The 23356-nt window shown below is 40.3% G+C and overlaps 2 protein-coding genes across 2 annotated transcripts in view; both read left to right on the forward strand.

Moving 5' to 3' along the window:
* Positions 1-612: 612 nt before the first annotated feature.
* On the forward strand, positions 613-1363 carry LOC307039230 (gamma-crystallin M3-like; the record flags this gene model as incomplete). The annotated part of the gene is made up of 3 exons (XM_079681093.1): positions 613-645; positions 748-990; positions 1088-1363. 3 exons carry the CDS (start codon positions 613-615, stop codon positions 1361-1363), a joined length of 552 nt encoding a protein of 183 aa, XP_079537219.1.
* Positions 1364-21440: 20077 nt separating this feature from the next.
* LOC307040406 (solute carrier family 23 member 2) overlaps positions 21441-23356 on the forward strand; it is a 58466-nt gene continuing 56550 nt past the window's right edge. Inside the window, exon 1 of the mRNA XM_079683199.1 lies at positions 21441-22368. Within this exon, the coding sequence (XP_079539325.1) occupies positions 22297-22368 (72 nt within the window). The 5' untranslated portion in view covers positions 21441-22296. The remainder of the gene's footprint in view (positions 22369-23356) is intronic.

A 23356-nucleotide genomic window follows, 5' to 3' on the forward strand; every position in this document is an offset into this window, starting at 1 on the left:
AAATGGTCGCTGTTTAAAAAAAAGGCAATGATATAGTAATAAATGATTGCCGTGTCTCCGCCAAGAGACCCCTGACTAATCATAGCTTGCCGTCTTTTGAAACCTCCATGATGTTATTGTGAATGAGGTGATGGGAAAAACTTAGGAGAAGAAGAATGTAAACAATTTGCTCAGAAGCATTGTGCTTGATATCGACTTGATTTGAAAAGCCAAAACAAAATTTAAATATATGACTGACCTTTCCTTTGTTTCGCAGTCACACCTAGCAGCACACTCATAATTCCTCTTCTCTTTGTTTAAAGTCCTGTATTCCTATTGTCCAACTTCACGAAACAAGTAGAATGTGTCATATTTGGCAGAAAAAGGCAAACAACTATAGTCTTTATGAGAATGTTGAGGGACATAGAGTCAGTTGTCCTACTCTACAAGGTACCCAATCCCTGTAACAATGTACCAAACCTCTGCATTCTGTTGGCTTCAATGGTAAACTGCTGAGTTAGATGGTTCCCTGAGGGGGAGGGGCTACCCATTCTTTACGTTAGTCAGGTATAAAAGGAAAGGGTTACACCAGGTAGACATCAGTTCACCAGCAACCGCACATCTACAGCCAACATGACCAACACCGGCATGAACATGAGGGGCAAGGTACTTTCAGAAGCCTTTTTGTGATAAGCAGAAATAACTGTTTACAATATCCATTCGTACTTTGCTAATCTATTTCTAACCATTACAATTCCCTTCTTTCAGATCACCTTCTACGAGGAGAAGAACTTCCAGGGTCGTTCTTATGAGTGTACGAATGACTGCTCTGACATCTCCTCCTACCTGAGCAGGTGCCAGTCCTGCAGGGTGGAGAGCGGCTGCTTCATGGTGTACGACCGCAACAACTACATGGGTAACCAGTACTTCATGAGGAGGGGCGAGTACTCAGACTGCATGAGCATGATGGGAATGAGGGAGAACATCAAGTCTTGCCGTATGATCCCCATGGTGGGTATAAAACTGTAACCGACGATTCTACTATGGTTGACCACCCCACAACGCTTTCCATTAAATCATTAACTTATAATTCTTCTCCCGAAAGCAGCACAGAGGCCAGTTCAGGATGAATATCTACGAGAGGGAGAACTTCGGTGGTCAGAGTCACGAGATGATGGAGGACTGTGACAACATCATGGACCGTTACCGCATGAACGAGTGCCAGTCCTGCAACGTGATGGACGGTCACTGGCTGATGTACGAGCAGCCCCAGTTCAGAGGCAAGATGATGTACATGAGGCCCGGAGAGTACAGGAACTTCAGAGACATGGGCATGAGCGGCCAGAGGTTCATGAGCATGAGGCGTATCACCGATTCCTGCTAAATGTTCACTGAATGTTTCCTGACTTTGTAAAATGCCAAATAAAAAAAGTACCTTGAATGTGGCTTTTATCATGCTTATTGTCCAACGGTTAAAATCACACATTATTAATTGAAATTAATTAAATAAGACTTATTTGACGGTAGGCTACTACAAGCAATGAAAATGTTGATACTAACATGTTTTATATCTGATGAGAAATGTTTTGCAAGATTGACAAAAGAAACAAACAGAGAATGCCTTAAAATTGATATTGGATGACAGATTAATAAACTGGGTTGATTATATGTGACAACACGTTGGGTAATTAAATAAAAAAGAGATTATTACGTTTTTAACCCAAGGTATTATTTGTATTAAGTAACCTTGTCATGGTTTTGGATTTATGTTGCAATTTTACGGTTTTATTTTGACATTGTGTTCTCCCTTTGTCTGGTCTTCCTTCCTGTGTTTTCCCTCCTGTGTCTGATTGTCTCATTGTGTTCACCTGTTGCAAACGGTTGACCCCACTCCACTCTGGCAGGAGGCTGCGCCCCATCAGGAACAAAACCTCTCTTTTTTCTTTTTTTCGGGCACAACCTCACTCATCATACATTGTTTTAAATGACACTCACTCTTCGCAATAAATAACACAGCTTGTCCATAGGGTCTAATTACTGTAGGTCTCTGTACTGTAGGTCTCACTATGTATGCGCTCAACTTTATTACTACGCGGCGGCGGTGTATAGCCGAATCACAGCCCCACCCTTGAGCAACCACACAATTTCACTACATATTTTACTTTTGTAACTCTCGATGTTTGTGACAAATAGAACTCCTTGTGTACTTGTACAGCCAGCCAGTCATATTTTGGCATTAAGCTGGGTGCTGTTCTGAGGTTTTTACGGAGCCCTGGAGGGTTCATAGAGAGAAAAATAAATAAAACGTGGCCACGTTTTACTAAAGCGTGCGCACGAGTTACTAAAGCGTGCGCACGAGTTACTAAAGCGTGCGCACGAGTTACTAAAGCGTGCGCACGAGTTACTAAAGCGTGCGCACGATTTAATAACTAAAGCGTGCGCACGATTTAATAAAGCGTGCGCACGAGTTAATAAAGCTTGGCCTTGTTTTATTTATATTGAGGGATTCCTGTCCGTGACTCACAGTATATGCTGCCCACAGCTGTTTTATAGAAGGAAAACCTCCTTCACTTTATGAAATCTCTGCGGCACCAGTGGCCTGTGCTACGAAGCAGGATTCGCTATTTACACTATTCATTCATGAAGTATGACACTGCGCTGTCAGCACGCGTCTCCATGTTTGTGATTGGTCAAATGTTGCTAACCCCGTCCCTTTCACGTGAACGCGCTCTCAGCCGGTCAGAGAAACCCTGGTTGATTTACTGAGTTGATAACCAGCTTCGCAGGACCGCTTATCGACATTGCGTTTGTTAGGGCTAGTTAAGCCGGGTAAATCGAACATATCCAGGGTCTGTTGAACTGGCTCCGTAGTACAGGGCTCTGGAGGCAGTAACGTGTAACTCAGCAGAATCTGAGAAGAGCAGCACCAGCTGCAAAGAGCTGTGCCTTTTACTGTTTACTTCATTGTGTTTCCCTTCATTAGAACCGCTGAATAGAGATCGAGGCTGCTACGTTTAACCACACACACCTCTACACACATCGAACTACCAGAGTATTCCGCCTCGTTTTATGAAGGAGATGTCCTGTCACCGGGGCGCATGGTGTGTGTGTGTGTGTGTGTGTGTGTGTGTGTGTGTGTGTGTGTGTGTGTGTGTGTGTGTGTGTGTGTGTGTGTGTGTGTGTGTGTGTGTGTGTGTGTGTGTGTGTGTGTGTGTGTGTGTGTGTGTGTGTGTGTGTGCACGCTCAGCTCCGCTCTGTGTGCGTGCTCGGTGTGTTTGTGTGTGTCCGACACCACCGGCATTTATTTTCAAATGACCACGAACAGTAATTTACACAAATCTGGTTCTCCATAGTTATATGTGTATTCCCAAGTGAAAGAAATTCGTTTAATCTTAATCTCGATGTGATAGTCCTGCCGGAGTACACCGGAACGAACGATACTATCATAAACAAATGCCGCCCCCCACCCAAACGCCCCCCACACAAACACACACACACACACACGTGCGCGCGCACACACACAAAACGAGGCCACGCTTTATTAACTCGTAACCACGCTTTAGTTATTAAATCGTGCGCACGCTTTAGTAACTCGTGCGCACGCTTTAGTAACTCGTGCGCACGCTTTAGTAACTCGTGCGCACGCTTTAGTAACTCGTGCGCACGCTTTAGTAAAACGTGGCCACGTTTTATTTATTCTTCTCTCTATGAACCCTCCAGGGCTCCGTAGGTTTTGATTGATATTACCTAGGTCTTCTCGAGCAGGGGCGGACTGGGACTAAAATTCAGTCCTTGAAACTGACCCAGTCCGGCCGCATGAAATGTCAAATGTTAGAAATCTGCTGTTTATTATTTAAAGTTTTACGTCCGATTCGCTCCTTTGTTCCTCTCTGTACACAGCTCCAGTTTGGGCATTGGCCTGTCATCAGATTTCATTTTGAGTTGCTGCCTGTAGCAGAAGTTTAGTAAAATTATTTTTGATGAAATACTCCAAAACTCCACGCTCCATAATTGCACTTGCTTCAGTTGCTTGCTACTTTTTAAGGGCGGTGATGGCAGTTACAGTACGAACTGAAGTTGAAGCGATTTGATTGGATTGTGAGGCATGACGTGAGCCTCATCTGATTGTACAATCCCTCCTTTTTTTTCACCAAGGGAAGCCAATTTCGGCTAGCCTCCTCTCGCAACAGAGAGTGCCATCTACTGTTTCACCATAACATCTAGAGGGGCGCTGTTTCACTCTTTGTAAAATACTCTATGAGAATGGGGGAGAGACGGGCCGGCAGAATAATTACCGAAACTAAACAAAGTGTTTTTATTTATTAAATAAAAATTATAACTACAATCCCAAAAAACAGGGGAAGCCTGGCTTCCCTTGGCCTCCAGGAGAAAACGCCACTGAGTTCAAGGGATAATTCTCACCTCTTGCTCTTGCCCTGCACTTGTATGTGCCAGTTGAGCTGGTTCTTCCACGAGCTCAACTCTGGAGGCTGGCTATCTGAACTCGCACCCTCATCACCCTCTTCATCATCTTGCACTTGTTCTAAGCTGCTGCTGATAGTGCTTGTAGCAGCACTGTTGCCAAAAAGGTCTGTCAATTTGCAACATTTATATGCTTCACCTGCGAGTGACTTCATCTTTTCTTCTCTTGCCTTCTCGGTCCCACCTTTTTCTTTTCGTTTTCTTTGATTTTTATCCAGGTTTTTTCATTCTCCCTGTCTGCCGCGGCGTCTAATCCCTTTTCTTCGTGTGGCCGGTCTTTTTTCTTCTTCGTGTGTGATTATTTGACAGATAAGAACCACACAACTGCATTAGCGGCCGCTGTCGCCCTCTGTCGGCCGTCAGCGCAACTTAAATGATGACGTTAAACAAAAAATGTTTAAAGGGCCGGCCGGCCGTCAACGGCCCTTGACGACCGGCCGTTCTGTGGTTCTCCAGATTCTACAGATGGCCAGTCCGCCCCTGTTCCCGAGCCATACACTGTATTGAGATCTTATCCATTGTATCTTTGTCTTGTGATTTTTGACTGAAAGGGCAAAAGGCTAGACCTACTTTGGTTGAACTATGTGGCTCTGTCCCTGCTTTTGACAAATAGGTGTGCGATTTGACATGCCAGATGGACTGAAAATTCTAAATATTGGTCATGTTGGTAGGATTGGGTAGGCGTGGTGCTACTTGTTGGTACGTGGGTTGGGGGGGGGGGGGCCATGAGTGCTCAGTGCCCAGGGGCCCCTGGAGGTACTAATCCGGCCTTGAGTGAGAGCCTATGCTACAATCAATCTAATATCATAGTTTGCACATTTGTATATCTTTTGTTTATTCTTTCAGTAGGTTAGTCTATTATAATGTATTCTATTTACCATTTTAACTAAACTTTGCTGTATATCTTCCCAATACAGTAATCTTGTTTCTAGTGATTTTTTACTGATGTTAGAAATGTTACGCTATATTAAAAGTATTTAAAATGTTCAATGAGAGGGAAAGTGGACCAACTTGTGATTATCTGGGCGGTAACTTCCTGATGGCTAAATGAAGGATTTTTACCATGTTCTTCATCTTAGTTTTGCAGCATTCTGACATTTTCTGATCAGAATCAAACAAAAGGTACATTAACTAAAGTATTGGTGCAAACTGAAATGTGGGGTTTGATGAAGGCACCAAGTCTGTGATTGATAAGCTATTCAAATTAATTATTTGTAGGCCAGTAACATCCGTACCAAATATCATGTCAATCCTTTTCAAACCAGGAAATCAAGACTAGTTCAGGAAATTATTGAGAATTAATATTTTATCATGCGTTAATGTCATAACAAAAAGCATTAAGTGGATTTTTTCCCATCTTTGATCTCATACCTGTAATACATTTCCCAACTCCTCAAGACCACCTGCTGATTAAAGTGAAGCCGTTCTGGTTCTCCTAGAAGCTGGCAGCAACATCAAGCTTTAGCTGGATCATCTGACAAGCAGCTACTTCAAATATTTGCAGCTGTGACCGCATTTTGAAACTGAAACAAAAATGCGTTATAAATTCAGACCCAACATAAAAACACAGGAGGCTCATGAGAACTGCTGACCTCAGTCCAAAATGCAGTTTACTGTATCTGTGAGAGGGAACTGAATGTCTCTCCACCGCTCCCCTCTCTTGCCACTTCGCCCGTAGATGTGATATCTAGTGAAAGCTCATGAAATGGAGTAGGCAGGTGTGGTGTTAGTGCTGCCACTTCAGTGTGTATGTACAACTGGATTCAGTCATAAACCAGAAATAAGAGACTGGGACCTTCAAGGCATGTCTACATCGAATCTGTGAACAAGTGAACTCTAATATAGACTAAGCAGAGATGTTTGAGGATTGATTTAGCAATTTCCATTTTGTATTTGGAACTATTTTTGTTAGTATTTTAGTTTTGATGGACACAATAGAGTAAGGCTGGTTTACATTTTGTTTGACACATTTCAGTGATAACAAAAATTGTTCCCACAGTTAGGGACTGCACTTGTATCTAACCTTCAACAAATCTCTCAAGATCAGTAAATCTTGATATGTTTTGACCTGTAAGTTATCAAGTCAATCAACTGCATTACACATTGAACTATTTTAGTTTTACTGTATGGCAAGAGTTGGTACTGTTAACTTGAATAAGGGAGTCAATCAGAGCAAATGTTTCTTTTAGATTTACAGGAAAGCTACTGCCTGTGTTCTCACCACCAAGTGAGAGACACACCACATCAAAAGCATTCTGCAGCCAGCCGGGGCCAGGGGCTGCATCGTGTGTGTGTGTGTGTGTGTGTGTGTGTGTGTGTGTGTGTGTGTGTGTGTGTGTGTGTGTGTGTGTGTGTGTGTGTGTGTGTGTGTGTGTGTGTGTGTGTGTGTGTGTGTGTGTGTGTGTGTGTACCCACACCTGGTTGCCATGTTGACCTGGTGGACAACACACAGTTTTGTTTGACACAGTTCTGCTTTGGTTTATCAGATGTGGCCCCAAGCAGTTTCAGAATACCATGGCTAGAATAATTGCAGTTCCCATAATAGCAAACATTTCCAAACGAAGCAACTGAAAGATGCACTTCGCTTTAAATGATTCAAATATTGTAGCGTACACTTTCTGATGACTGTGGGCCACTGTGGCGGAGGTGGCAAAGTCAATAGGGACTTGGCTTGGGAACTGGAAGGTCATCAGTTCAAGTCCAAGTGCTACCAAAAAGAAATGACTGCCTGAGCATTTCTCATTCTTTTTTATTCCAGCCTGCAGAGATTTAAACAAACGTCCTCCATTTGGTGCAAACACCAGGACAGCTTTTTCATAATTAATACTCTATATGCACATACATACAAACATTTGTTTTAATGGCCTCATTCCCAATGGATAACACTCCCCCGAAGTCATGTGCTCCCGTGTGATGGCCCATTTCTAAATTGGTCTTTACCCCGTACTTCCTGCTCATGTGGGGCAGGGACTGACCTCGCTGAACTCAGACAGTTTGAGGTATCTTTTAAAATGAATAGTAATTTGACGGATGCATTCAACTTGTTTTTGCCCGCAAAGCCCCTCAAACGATCAGTCAGATGTTGCAGTTTAAGTAAAGGCAAATGTAGCCATGAGATTAACACTATCTCCAACTCCACAGCCAAAAATAGTTTTTATACTTTTATTTTCTAGCCCCAGCCGCTGATTCAAGTGACAGCTACTTTATGGGATTTCACAAAAAAGACTATACAACCATTTTTCACACTACTTTCCAATTCCCCCAAAAAGACTATGATGTGTCAAATTGATATTTTAAACATTTAATTGAACAGTGTAGGAGACACATTTTCCCATTTTCCCCATTAGATAGCTGTTAGAGCCAGTATTTTTGATTTGATAAGAAAGGCCACCTAATTGTGACGTCTGTAGTCAACTCACTATAAAGGACTACAATCCCCATGGCGCCTGTGCTAAAGCCACAGTGATGGGCAACCTGTTGAGAGACGCCGTCGAGGAACAGTTTTTAACCGTACCGTATCGTACACCTACACACAAATCGTACACGTACCCTTTAAGTTATGAAGTTATAGTATTATTAAGAAAGAAAGAATACCTAAGTTGTTTGTTATTTTATTTGAGTTTTGCCTATTTCTTTTGAATATTGTAAAGGCCTATTTTCTTTGTTGCATGTCCAAAAGTTTGTTATTTTATTTTGAGCAAACACATCACAACATCGTCTAAATCGGAGGCCAAGCAACACTTCAAACTGTGAGTAATTTAAAGGAAAGAAACGAGTTAGAACTGTCTGTTTAAGGCGTCGAGTGGCTTGATGGAAAGACAAGGAAGGAAGCCACGACACTGCTGTTAACTTTGTTTGTGTGTTTGTGGCCCATGTTCTATAATGTTCATGTGAATATGGGCTTCAATCCCAGCCTAAATATGTCAATACTCTTGAATTAGTGTGGCGCAGGCGGTTTCAAAACTCACCCCGTCACCCATGGCCAACTGAATCCAGCCCTATGAGGTTTGGCTTTAGCCCTTAATGTTAACCAATGAGGTAACACAGCGTTTTAATGTGTCTGCATCACTTAATTATGACTCGGGTACAGTGGGAGGATTACAAAACGTTTGCTGATGAGCAATAGGAATGGATCTAAGGATCTCAGGCTGGATTATGCAAGACATAATTCATCAGGGTATGAATCATCTCTTGGTGTACTCGCCGTGTCTCGCCCCTCTTTTGATTCTCGTATGCCTTTCACTTCTCTTAAACTGCATATGTTCTTATATCCTTGGGGAGGGACAAAAGCTGAGGGAATGAGACATACTGGCCTCCTTCTTGTTGGTAAGTGGAACATTTTGAACACAATGAAGCAAGGATAGTGTCAGGTAATACATGTTAATTAGATTCCCCTGCAGAACAGATAATAATGTATTTTGTAATCTGCTTTGGTGCTGCACATAAGCCTTATAATGACCCCTAAAGATCCTCACTGGACATATATGACTCTTTGTTTCTCTCAAATGGATGCACTTTGAGCTTTTGGTTCTTTTTGATGAACTGCAGTGCACTACTTTATCAATGACAGCAGCACAACTTCCTCCCTGCAGCCTCACTATTAACTATCATCATCAAACCACATAAATGACATCCTTGTAGCAATGCTAAACTGGTCCAGCAGACTGATTGGTGAGCCACAGCTAAACCATGGAGACCCTGTATCTCAGGCAGTTGCAGCGGTTATCCAGCTCCATATTAGACGATGACTCCCACCCTCTGCACTCAGAATTCAAGCTTCTTCCTTTCGGGCCGGAGGCTACTCGTCCCAAGGAGTAGAACGAAGCGGTATAAAAACAGTTTTATCCCAGCAGCTATTGCACAAATTAACACATCGAGCGTCACACAGATGCCTATTTTTATTTATTTATTTAATTGTGAATTTTGAATGTCCATGTTTGTACTAGTGTTTTCCTTCTTAAAATGTTTTTTAAATATTTTGAGATTTGGTTGAGCACTTGTACTATTACTAGTCCTTTATTAGAGATGTGTCTGTTGTTTGTGTTTGTTTTTAGTGTCAGGATGGAACCCTTGTCTTTTTCTCTGCAAACAGAATCTACCTACGGGTAGAAATAAATAACCTGAAAAAAAATCTGTCCAGCTTTAAAACGATAGGATGAATGCCCCGCGTGCATGTTCTGCTCTACTCTTTCTCCATCTCCATCCTGCTTCACCTGATCTCAACCCCAGTTGCCCCTCCCCCTGTCTTGCTTACGTAACGGAGATCCGTTCTCTGGGCCGACAGGGCGATCTGAATGAAGAGGAAATTATGAATGAATAAACAGCCATTCTTAATCTGTCCTCTCTCTCTGGGTCTCTGTCTCGCCCTGTTTCTCCCTTTTTGTTATTTTTAGCTTTTCTGTCTCGCATTTTCTCTTTTGGCCTTTCCTTTTCTTCCTCATATGCTTTGTTTCTTTCTCCTTTTTCTCACCCATCAGCTCAGCATTACAGCAGCAAAGGGGGCTGTTGCCATGCAGATTAAGTGCTATAATAATCCTGAAGTGCAGGGATGCAGTGCGTGCATGTGAGCGTTAGTTTGTGTGATCATGCACGGTTGTCTGCAGAGAGCCGGATGTTTGCTTTTAACACGGTAACAGCACACACACCCTTTCTCTCATCATCCGCACCGCCTTCATAACGCTCCAACGTTCCAGTTTTGGGAGGTGGTGGGGGGGGGGGACAGCTGAGCCAACGGTGAGGTCATCGGATAGGTTCCCTGCTCATTCAGGAAAACAGCAGCTGGATGAAAAAGGGAGGAGGGGGAGTGAGAGTGAGCGGGAGGGGAAAGCATGCCGTCATCGGAAGAAATATACCCATTCAGAAAAAACAGCTTTAAGAGTGAAGAAGAAAAAGGGAGGGATTTAAAGAAGACGGGGTTATGGCAACAGCTAGACATCTTTCATTATTGCCGTGAATGAGAATGGGTGGCGACAAAAAGAGAGAGAACATTTTTGTTTAAAATTGAGGACAGGAACTAAAAGGGAGATTTTGTGTAAGTGCTTTGCATAAACCCGAGATGTTAAAATTCCTCTCGCTTATCAGCATCATGCATAGTTGTGTAAGAGCTTATGAAACATTGCAGGGTGAGCACAGACACCTACTGACCTACTTTAGGAAGGAAATGGGGTGCTTCAGAGATGCCTTGCTGTGGTGCAGTGAGCTGAAGAGGAGACGGGAAAGGAGACAATGAGGAGAGCTCTACATAATAATAATAATAATAATAATAATAATAATAATAATAATAATAATAATAATAATAATAATAATAATAATAATAATAATAATAATAATAATAATAATAATAATACATGTTATTTATATTGAGCTTTTCCTGGTGCTCAAAGCGCTTGATACATGTGCTGCATGTGTGTTTTTTGTTAATTCACTTAATGAACAAATCTGTCAGAGGATGAGAAATAAAGTAGTGAAGATTAGGAGGACATCATTGTTCCGTTTGAACTTCAATGAGAGTTTGACAGGCCACACAACCCACCGTCAGAATACAAATGAAAACATCTTCGATTTTTTCCGCTCTTATAAATACCAACATTCAGTTCATTCCAGTGAAAAGCTCTTCCCAATATATTTTAAAATATGAGATGGTTTGAATTGTTTTCTCCGGGTTTATTTTTTGGAGAGCAAAACTTGGAAAACATCTTTCAAATCACATGTATTTGTAGTAACACTAAAAAGAAATGGCAGTCCAAAGGCAATTGCTTTAGGATTGTTCGAGTACTGTGAGGGGAGAGAGCAGATTTAAAGGTTTGACGACGCGCTGTGATTGGCTTGTGGGAATAGAGTCAAAGCTGATTTACAGGTATGAAGACGGTCTTCCTGGTTGAACTTGCGCAGAGCTTCATTAAAAAGAATGGTAGTCCAAAGGCAATTGCTTCTTGGATATACTACAATACTGCACCTGAACAACTGACTGAAATCCCAGTTTGAAAGACACACAACTGTACTAATGCAAAAGTATATCATCGTTACAAGAAAGAATGTCACTTTCTGAGATTCTGATGACGTTAATGTCAGAGGATATATCACAGTTTCACGGTTTCCTCAATATATTATCTGGGAATGTAAGATGTGGATACTTATAAAGTATGTATTATCATTCATTGTTGATGATGGTTGAGGCTACAATTTATGTTCCACTCATTTAAATCCAGTAGTCGTTGTTATGTATTTTTTCTCAAATACTTCTTGAAATTAAAATGGCTTCCAATGATAGCCAAGGTTTTCTTCTCCAAACCGCTCCATGCATCACTTCCACAGTGAGCTAATGTTTGCTAAATGCCTATAACAAAACGTCAATGCAAATTGGGTCAGTCAAACTCATTGAGGCCTGAGGCCATTTGTGTTGTGTGCTTGGTCAAACACACCCCCCCCCCACACACACACACACACACACACACACACACACACACACACACACACACACACGCACACACACACACACACACACACAGACACACACACACACACACACATACCATGTATTCATCACTTCAGGGGACATTACATTGACTTACATGCATTTCCTGGAGACTTATCCTAACCTTAACCATAACCAACACATGCCTGACCCTAACCCTTAACAAGTCTTCACCCTAAAATTAATGATTCCCCTCATGGGGACCTCCATTTTGTCTCCATAAGGGAGGCGAGTCCCCACACGTGACTGTGTAAAGATTTACGTCCCCACAAGTATAGTAATGCTAACCACACACACACGCACACACACACACACACACACACACACACACACACACACACACACACACACACACACACACACACACACACACACACACACACACACACACACACACACACACACACACACACACACACACACACACACACACACACACACACACACACACAATCTTTTCTCAGCTGCAGTTCCGTGGATTTCTTAGCCTGAACTCAGCCTGAGACGGCGGGACGCGGCGAGGCTTGGAAAATGAGTATGGCGACCAAAACTCTTGACCTATAATGTAGTAAAGCTTTGATTGATCTGAGACATTAGAGTGATTGCATTGTCCAAAATGTTAACTTGCAGCATTTCATTGATACATATTTACTTGCCTTAGAAAGGAAACAAATGTTGCATGCTGAACCAAATGTCTTGTAGAAATACCAATAGGTGCATTGTTACATCCCTTAAAACTACTATTACTTATCCCCAAGTCGTAACTCTTAGTTTCCCTTAAACCCACTTTGATGAATGTCTTAATTCAGGATCTATATGGTTCAAATCAGGTTTACCTCACATAATCTTTCCTGCAGTGGGATGCGATTCCTCCAGGGGTCAGGCTACAGATTAGGATTTACCCATAGACTGTATTTACCACATTCATCCTGTAAATGCATTGTAAACCTTAACCTTTGCATGTGTACTCCATGAAAGGGATTACAAGGGACCTACATAAACAGAAAATGTGTAAGCGCATTGCATTTTCAATCTTATTTAAGGACTGTGAGAGAAGTAGGAACATTATTTTTGCTGATTTGAGCATGGACTTAGAGGATAAAGGCCCTGTACACACACAGTTATTCTTACAAATCAGACCTTTGCTCAGCTCCATGATGGGAGGAACTATGCAAGGAATTATTAATGCCCCTTCATTTGTGGTTTTCATAGACATTAATGTCCCAGAAAGCAAAGTCTTCAATGCTTTAATTTCGAAAGCCTTACAGTTCCACAATTCACACATGTGCTTTAGTTTCCCAGGGTTCAGTATGAGAAATCGTCTTTTAGGCAAGATAAGTGAAAACACTTGGCTATGGCTTGTTACATGTTTGTATCTCAAATGTTCGATGTTTTCCATTCCCTGGTTGTTTACATGTGATGCTGAATTTTCTTTCTTCCTGATCAGCATAGTTGTGTTTCTCTGTGTGTTCAGAAGCTCAGTCGGTTTAGCAAGAAAGTGTCACATCTTGGTTTAGGATGTACCGCCATCTTGTGGACAAAATGGTGAACATCCTTTTGAGGATTCTCAGTTCTTTTTGTGTAGAAAGGGAGAAAGACTTGTGTTGAAGCAATTGGTAAATTCAGTTAAAGGTCCCCTATTTCAATATATCATATGTCTCAGTTATATACAGAATATGTCTCTGATATCAGGGGATAGCAGTTCGAGTCCCACTGCAGTCAGCATGTCATTGTGTCCCTGGGACACTTCCCCCCAAATTGCTCCTGTGGGGATTGTCCGCAGTATTGAGTATGTAAGTTGCTTTGGATAAAAGCGTCTAACAAATGAAATGTAATGTAATGAAGTTGTCACCATATTGGTGTCAAAACTATATACAAAAGGCAGTCACAGAAAGTTAAAGATGTTTCTTTTAAAAAGGATTTAGTCCAAGGAAGGTCGTCAAAACTAGGGGGGTAGGAAGTAGCGATGGGAATTAATAATCGAATATTCGAATATCCAAAGTGATTCAGGCATTCGAATATGAGTTTTTTTATTGGAGGGGTGCCTAAATTGATTAGATATTATCAAATGGATTAATTAAATGTATACGACAGTGCCATTTTAAATATCTTAAGAAAAATGTCAAGAAAACTTGGTTTGGGTTCTATATATATATTTGAACATTTATTTATTATTAAAACGTATTAAACATTTAAAAAAACATTTATAGGATATGTAAATTCGGTTAATCTGTTAATCGCTTTTTTTGGGGGTCGAATATTCGAATATACATTTGCTTTCAAATTCCCATCACTAGTAAGAAGTGGAAAAAAGGGTAATTGACTCGATTTGGCAAGTAAAGACATTATATAATTCTATTTTATGATATAGCGGTATATATTTCTAACATTTCTTTTGAGAAGAAATTATTCCAATCTGACGCTGGAACAGAAATGTTACTTTTTTTATTTTTTATTTAATTAGCTGCTAAGATGTATCAGTATAACCAAAGTCTGCCATAAAGACTCATAATCACATGTGACTGTGCAGTGATGCTACTGGTGTCAAATAATACGTTGAGGGTTTAACAATAATTTGTTCTACACTGAACCACAGAGAGAACACACGTCCCATTGACGTCACGTTGCTCATTCTGAATTTACATACTTTTCATCATGTCATTGTGTTCTTTAAACGACTCCCGAACCGAACAAACACAGATTATTTTCTGTTTATGAACACTGTTTGATGGACAGAAGCACCCCACATGAAAGTCATTCAATCAGAGTACGTCACTGTCACTAAATGCCTGTGTCAACTCGGATAAATGTAATACTTCAAACACCAAATCCCAGCTACACCTCCACTACTTCTTCTTCATGTCTAATATATAGGATTACTACAGGTGTAAACGAAATGCAACACAAGGGCGAAGCACTTTATCTAATGATAGACTATAGAAATATAATCGTGATATGAAAAGTACTTTTCGAAGGACCCTTTCATCAACACAGTCGTGCAATCACCGCTAAATGCACTTTAACACAGAGGTATCTCCTTTCACACTTTATATATCTCTTGTATCTTCTCTTGCACTTTATATGTCGTAGCTGCTACATTGTACTGCCATGTGGTAAATACGTGTGTGTGCTTCTCATGCTCTTTCTGCATAACATTTATTTATTTTTGCTATGTTTATAAATGTCATGTTCTTATATGTTGTATGTGAGGGACTACGGATTAAAATTAGCTCAAAGCTAAAATCCGGCATATTTACATTTGAAGCATTATTTTGTTCTTAGCACATGTGTCCAACTCAAGGCCCGGGGGTCAAATCAGGCCCTTGGAGGATTTCATTTCGGCCCGCATGATAATTTCTAATTACTATTAGATCTGGCCCGCCGGTATATTGCACGCACACCTTCACTCCATCCTGAGGGTCTCCTCAGCTCAGAGCCTGAGCCCAAACATTGATGACCTTGCACCCAAGATGAGATGCCAAGTATCTGAACTAGCATCACAGAGCAGCACACTGAGTTTCAATGTTTCCTTCTGCACTTTCTCTCTCACGACAACAGGGCATGTTTGGTTTTTCTTTGAGGGAAAGTTTTTTTGAAGCTGTCGTTGGCCTGTGGAGAAATGTACTCATAAGAAATGACTCTGGAAAAGCTGCAGATAGAGCCATAAGAAATGAATGCAACTGATTATTTAATGTTTAATGTTGTTTTTATAGGCAATCATTTAACCTTTGTTAGTTCCAGGTTTAATATGTGCAATAAGTTCAATTCGATACGTTTTGCTATAAACATTGAACCAGTCCGGCCCTCAACTAGTACCGTTTTTTTATTTTGGCCCACTGTGTATTTGAGTTTGACACCCCTGAAGTGTTCATCAATGTGCATTGTCCCTGTTCAAATAAACGATTAAACGAAATGAAATGAACAACATTTTTTATTTTCAACTGTAATATATGAATATACGCTTGTTTTTTAAATGAAGTGTCTTTATGTACATAGGCTCCCGGTAGCTTTTCCATAAATCCCATAAAAAAAACAACAATCCAGCCAGTTTCTCGGAAGATCAGCAAATACTTTGTCAATGAAAAGCCCTGGTCATACAGTAGCAACACGTTACAAATTAACCGGCTTAAATTAGGGATAAGCAAATGTTGTCATTAAAAAACGTTGGAAGAAGATAGTAAAACACCATGTCACGGTTATCGTGGCCAACATTATGTTATCCTGATTCATCAATGTGCTTAAAACTCTCCAATCTTACCTTTTTTATTTTGTGATCTTGTGATTTTTCTTTATTGTCATGTGCACAGTAGCTACAGTGTAGTTATGGCAATGAAAAACTTAAGTCACAGGCTCCTCTAACAGTGCAACATGAATGTATATATATAGGACATAAAACAAATCAAACAGATCAAACAATAACAAAAGCCACATTGTGCGTGGATTGTTTCCTAAAGGCCCAGATAGACCGGCCAGTCACCTGAGAAGTCGCCGGCGCCGACACCGACTGTTGCGTCACCGGACTCTCCTGCGTATTTGCCGACTTCGCGCACTGGAACACACCGCAAATCCGAGCCGAGCACTTATGAACTGCGTATGCATGAGTGGCAATAACTCTCCTTACCAGCAGGCGGCGGTAGTGTGTATTCATCATTCAAAAGAGGCAACAACCGGAAAACAGAGAAGAAGAACAGACTCCGTGATATAAACAAACAACAAATAGCGTTTTTCTTTCCATTTTCACTCTCGTCCATTGAAAACATGAACGAACAGGAGCTCTATAAACCGATGAGGTGAAATAGCCGTCCGTGTGTGTTCCATCTTCCATTTGAAATCATTTGTTTAACTCCCTCACTTCCGTTAACGCTTCTCATGCACTGATTCGCTAGCTGAACAGCCAATCAGTGTTATCCCTTTGTCCGACTTCCGGTGGTGTTCCCGTTACAGAAAGGGCGTCAGGTCGGCAGAAAAGACCCGGCGGCGCGGCGCACACCACTCCGAATAGGGCGTGCCCACGCTCATGTTCGGCCCGACTCCCATTTACTGCCGATTTCGGGCCGGTGTATCTGGGCCTTAAGGTCTTTCTGCAGGGAAGCTTCTCTTTCTTCGAGCTTCACACCGTCACGAGAGTCCACGCTTCATCACAGCCTGGAAATGAAGCTCTGATCCATTATTTTCAACGCGTCTAATCACATGTTTTATTAGTCTGCCATATCTGTCTGATTGTTAAAAGTGGTTGGTAACTTTTAGGCTGTTAAGAATTGCATTACAAACACATCTGTAGTTAGGTTTGCTTTTTTAATTGGTGTCAAAGGCATTTTATCTTAATGAATATACACTATCTGGCACTTCCTGTGTTTGTTTTTTTAAAGCTGAAGCTACAGCATGAAACCAAGGTTAACTTTCTCATGATGGAAGTATTCCCACCTTCTTTGGTTGTTTTATCACGTGAAAGACTCGCACTGTGGTGAACTTTGAAAGGCTGAAGATACAAAGAATCCTTTCAGATCGAGGAGTACTATGTCGAATTACTTCAAACACTTGCTGTACAGACTCACAGCTGTGTAGTAAAACAGTCTGTAAGCTGCACTTTTTAAAAGGCAAATAGAAACAAGTCCTGAAGGAAAATAAATTATCTGAGTCTGGATGTGTAGAACGCATCCAGGATTTACAGTACACATTCTTAAGCTGTCTTAATGGGGATAAAACAAATATATTTTTGCGAAATTGCAAAGACAAATCATCCAATCCAATCAAACTTTATTTCAATAGCACATTTAAAAACAGAGTTGACCAAAGTGCTGTACATCAATAAATATATAAAAAGTAGCATAAATACATTTAGACAAAACCGTTAAGACAAAATAACAAATGTAAAAACATGAGACAATAAAACAATACTTATAGCCATAGACTGAAAAACTCTCATAAACGATGTATAAACAATTTAAAACAGAAAAAAAAAATATATATATATATGTTATTGGCTGTGCTTTGAAGGGTTTGCAGCAACTGAGTTTAACTTTGAATTAAGCACTCTGTGGTAATTTCCAGGGAAACACAGTCACAGCCAGCGCTGAGCGGTTTATTGCTGATCGTGTGGGGGGGGGGGGGCTTTAAAGAATCTTTGACTGCTGATGTTGCTTTTGAAAACACACATAAGTAACGATTTTGATTGTGAGCAAAACAACAGTACTTCTTACAGTTTCAAAGGCGCCCCCTTGTTGTGATGATGTACGTTAAATTAGAATATCAAAGGGTGGACTTTTAGGAAAAAACGAATAAAACGACTTGAGGCAATATTTCTAGACTGCTCCCAAACTCCCAAACTGTTGTGTGTCTTCTCACTGGCTCTACATGGTGCAATGACACACAATATACACAAGTCTCAGTGGGGCAACGAACCAAAGTAAATGGATTAGCATAAACATTTAAACATGAAAACACAATGTGCTTGAAAAGAAAAAGGTTGGAGTTTTTTTATTTCATTATAGTGTACAGTAATCGATGCCATTTCATTTATATTGTAATATCACAGTACTCACTACCCTCCCTCCACCCGCACATGCCCACCCGGGCGAAACCAAAAAAAAAAAAATGCTTATCAATATAACTTAAACAACAGAGCCCACATCAAAGTAAAACAAACAAATAATTATACAATTAATTATACAATACAGCGACAATATAGACAATGACAACACAACTAGTATTTCCGGCCGTCAGGAAAAATAACCACAGAATGCACCATTCCATCACTGGCCATGGAAAACATTCTGATAAACTCTTGCAAGTCATTCATGTATTACCTTCCTAAATTTGTATGGAGCCATGTAAACTTACTGTGGCCTACAATATAAACATCTTATAGCAAAAGGGAAAAAAGACTCCGACTCCTTTAAGAAGGGCCAACAGTAAGTACTGTACTTATAGTGTTTTTAAGTATGTAGTTTATGCCCCTTATAGCACTTTGGGATTGCTTTTAGTAATGAAAGGTGCTTTACAAATCAAATGTATTATTATTATTATTTTTATAATCAAAATATGTTTCAAAGTCTACAATATAAATATCTTTTCGCAAAAGGGCAAAGATACATTTCAAAGTATGACATATGGTCCCTTTTTTAGAATCTCTCACATTTGTATACAAAAGTATGGTAATGAGAAATGAGAATTTGTAAATATTTTTTAACATTATTCCATAATGCCAGACAATATGTCTTGATATTATGTTTGAAAGGAATTCATTGTTCGGTAATCAATATTTAAGCCTCAGCTGCTCCCAACCTTTTCTCAATGAATCCAGCTCTCATAACAAGTCACCCGAACACGCCATGACATAGGAGTGAATTGATTTTAAAAAATGGAGGGTTTCCATTTGACACGCGGGACGGTGAGGGTAAACTTAGTATCCATTGTTGTGTAACCTCTTTAACCCAGGGCATGTCCAATTCCTGGGCATGCATGGAAATAAGAAGAGTAAGGGTTTGTGCTTTCCGGTTCAAATGAGGTCTCAATAGAGTGGTGCACTGACGCGTCCTAAAACCCAGAAGTGAGTCAGCATTTTACCACGTCCTGTTCCCTCGTCTCAGAGCCAATGGGATCTCTCCACAGGATGTTGGAAAATAGCTGAAATAAGGTCTGTGGTTGAGACACATTGAAGAGACGGATCACGTTTTGTTCTACGACATTAAATCCATCAGCAGTGACCCCGCTGGTGATTTCTGAAGAGTTGACGTGTCTGAGAAACGATGGTTGTTACCAAGTGGCTGAATAGGACTACAGAAGTTGTCGAGGACGTTGTACGTCATGACGCCGAACACGTAAACACTCCCGCTAAGTTTGTTTACCCCTGTTCTGCTTGAAAGCAAGTACCTGTCTCCTGCAGACTGTTCAAACAAACGCTTCAACTTTACAATTTTGAATCTGTATGTTTGAATATGGATCTTAAGTTGGCGTGACGTTGAAGCAGCGACCCTGCTGTAGTTCGTTTATAGCATAACGTTAGCATTTTGCTTCTGGCGACTAGATTTATGATTCGAAAAATTATAAACGTAGGGTAAACATGTGTCAGGATTTGGGAAAAGGTAGGACCGAAATGCAGACTACAAAAAAGGTAAAAAAGGTCTATAAACAAAAAGCGAGCTTTATTCAAAAGCCAAAAAACATGACATGAACGCAACGGTAGCACAAGGAAGAAACATACCCCAAGAACTGACCGTGACTGACCTGGAGGAAGACAGGAAAAACAAACAATGAACCGACATGGAGCACAGGGGAAGACAAGACTAAATACAAAGAAGGGTAACCACGGGACAAGACACAGCTGGGCAGGGGAGGCAGAAACACAAGGGCAACCGGTGAACACAATCAGACAATCAGGAGGGCAAACACAGAGACAGGAATCAACAGACAAGACAGGGGGTGAAAACTTTTCAAAATAAAACAGGAAACCAGAGACGGACCAAACACAACACAGACAGACCGTGACACATGTGGAGATTATCCGGCTGAACAAAACGTGCATTTATCAAACAGGTTCCTTTTCCACAGATCTTATTTTTTACAATATTCCGAAATCCTATGGAGAAATCCCGTTGTTTTTTTGTCGAGGGAACCCATGCGCAGCTTAATTCCGGGTCGGCCTACAAAAATACGTGATCCCTGCACCGCTCTATTGTGGGCAAATTCCAAAGATTTTAAGGACTGAATAAAACGTTTCTAAATGATTCACATCCAGCAGTCATGGAACGGATCAAGACAGAGAGAAAGTGAGTACATGTAATTAATTAGCTTTTGGTTCGAGTTTTTAGCTTGTTTTATTATTGGTATTTTAAAGGGGACCTATCATGCAAAATGCAACTTTGTACGTCTTGTATACATGAATATGTGTCCCCTCCGGTGTGTCAGGAAATCACCAAGTGTCAGAAAACACAACTCTCTCTCTTTTCCCCCATACCCAAAATCTCTCAAAACTGGGCTTTAACGGATCTGATACAGACTGATACAGATTTGAAAATAGTCTGACGTCAGTAACGAGGAGCTCCGCCTATATGGCCAACTAGAATTTTTCAGGAAAGCGCAGGTGAAGTCGCCGTAGAAAATTATGCAGAAACAATTTTTTGTTGTATGTATCAAATGAATACTATCATGACAAAGACCAAAAGGCCTAATTGTTGAAGTTTAGCCGGGCACTCGCTGAGTATGTTTTAATCTCTGTTTGCAGTTTTACTTGCTCTACGGCACGCAGTGAAGCTCATTCATACAAAGTGGGAGTGCAAGAATCTAGTTGTTGGTTGTAATGCTGAAAAAACAATGTCATACTAATATAAGGTAGCACACATAGATTTAGTTTCACAAAATCGTTGTAAAATAAACAGTTAACAAATTCTGGGAGCATTTTTTTTTTTAATGAAATTTGGCGCCTTTCTGCCAGAAAAGATGCCGTGGACACCAGAATCAGAATCAGAATACCTTTATTCGTTCCACAGAGGGAACATTTGGATTTGTTACAGCAAGAAAAGAGCCAAAGACAGCTTAATGTTACACCTAGCCTTTGGCATATATTTGATAGCGGAACAGAATGATTGTCAGGGACCTTCATTCATTGATACTAATGACCATATCACACTACCTCATTGTCAGGTAACCTAAGTTGACCGGTGATTACACGGTTTCCATCGTGAACTACTGTATTAACCATTTTAAAACAGCCAATAATCAAATCAAACGCCAGAAGTCGATCCAGTAAAAACCCAATGCTACGACCCAAATCAAAGTCAACTTTAATGTCAATCTTACTCAGTTTGTGTTTACAGACAGAGATCGAAAATGACGTTTCCAACAATCCCGGATGTAAAATTATACAGTATGCAGCTATGTATAAAATATGTGTATCCTATATACAAAATCAACATACACATTTACACATATGCACACATTAAGCTAACAAAAACACAACAATCAATCTATACAAAATAACAGTCACTTCAATGTATTAACTCCAAACTGTTGATAAGAGCAGACCTTCCTCATAAGTATGACGAATGAAACATTCATGTGACAACGTGCTGCTCTCCGCTCATAGGATCCATCGTCACACAACAGCAGGCACATGACCGTAAGAAAGAGTTACTAAAGCCCACATTGGCTTAGCAGCAAACAAGCAATATTTCAGATATTACAAAATAATTGAGCCACTCTTTTTCTGACTGTGAGACTCAGTGCCCTGGCGACGTGGGACTCATGTTGTCTTTGTAGCTCTGCGGTCCGTCAGTCAGAGTTTAACTCCCACCGTGTGTGCTTGTTGATCTGTGCCGAGTCCACCAAAAGAACAACACTTTATTTTGCCTTGTTTTAATATAATGCGGCTCACTACAGAGGAGGAAATAGAGCTGGGAGGCAAAGATCAGGGGACGATCAATCCTGCATTTGGGGTAAGTTTTTATTTTGAGTTTTTTTTAGGTTAGGGTTTGTGACACTAACAAAATCAAAGTGTCAAACCCTGAGTGAGGGTTTAAAATGAGTCACTCGCTTATCTTTTGATTATGAACAATCATAAGAATCAGAATACCTTTATACGTCCTACAGACGGAACATTTGCATTTGTTAAAGCAAGAAAAGAGCCAAAGACAGCTTAATGTTACCTAAGAAGCATTCATTAAAACATATACAAGAAAATATACACAATTTACATAATACACATCCTGTAACGAGCTGTACAAATAATCATTATTCAAAGTCAACTTTAAAATATGTTTGTACACACAGAAAGATCGAAATACTGTTTCCCACAGTCCCGAGGTTTTAAAAAAAACACACATTGAAATGCAAGAACACTCAATAATTACAAAAAAACACAAAATAACCGTCAAGTAAGCAGGATATATGTAAAGAAAGATGATGTACATAGTGCAAATGAAAATGAAATGAAAAAATGTCCATAGCAGCGTAAAAAGTTAATGTTATTCATATATTATTACTATAATGATTATGCTTTAATTAACAGACTGAACTAAGAGCATCCATAACATTCACCTGTTTGCAACTCACACATTATCTATCACTTGACTCTTACATCACTACTTCTATTCTATTTGATTGTATTTACTTGCACAGTTTTTTCAGTGTTATTGTGTTGCACTGTTGGAGAAGCCTGTGACCTAAGATTTTCCTCCACATAACTACACTGTAGCTGTGAACGAATGACTAATAAAAGCCTTGAATCTTGAAAGTACAATGCTGGTTTCTTACGTTATAGCAGTAGCAGCTAAATGTAAGCCAGTGTGGAATGTGAAATGACCAAAGTGAGATCACTGATACAATACGACTGGATATTTCATTGGAATCAATTGCATGCTATTTTAATGTCCAAGTTCAAGCTAGTAATTCTCTTTGACAACAAGAAACTGATTAAAGGTTTTT

The sequence above is a fragment of the Notothenia rossii genome (assembly GCF_949606895.1).
Source record: "Notothenia rossii genome assembly, chromosome: 5".
Classification (NCBI taxonomy): domain Eukaryota; kingdom Metazoa; phylum Chordata; class Actinopteri; order Perciformes; family Nototheniidae; genus Notothenia; species Notothenia rossii.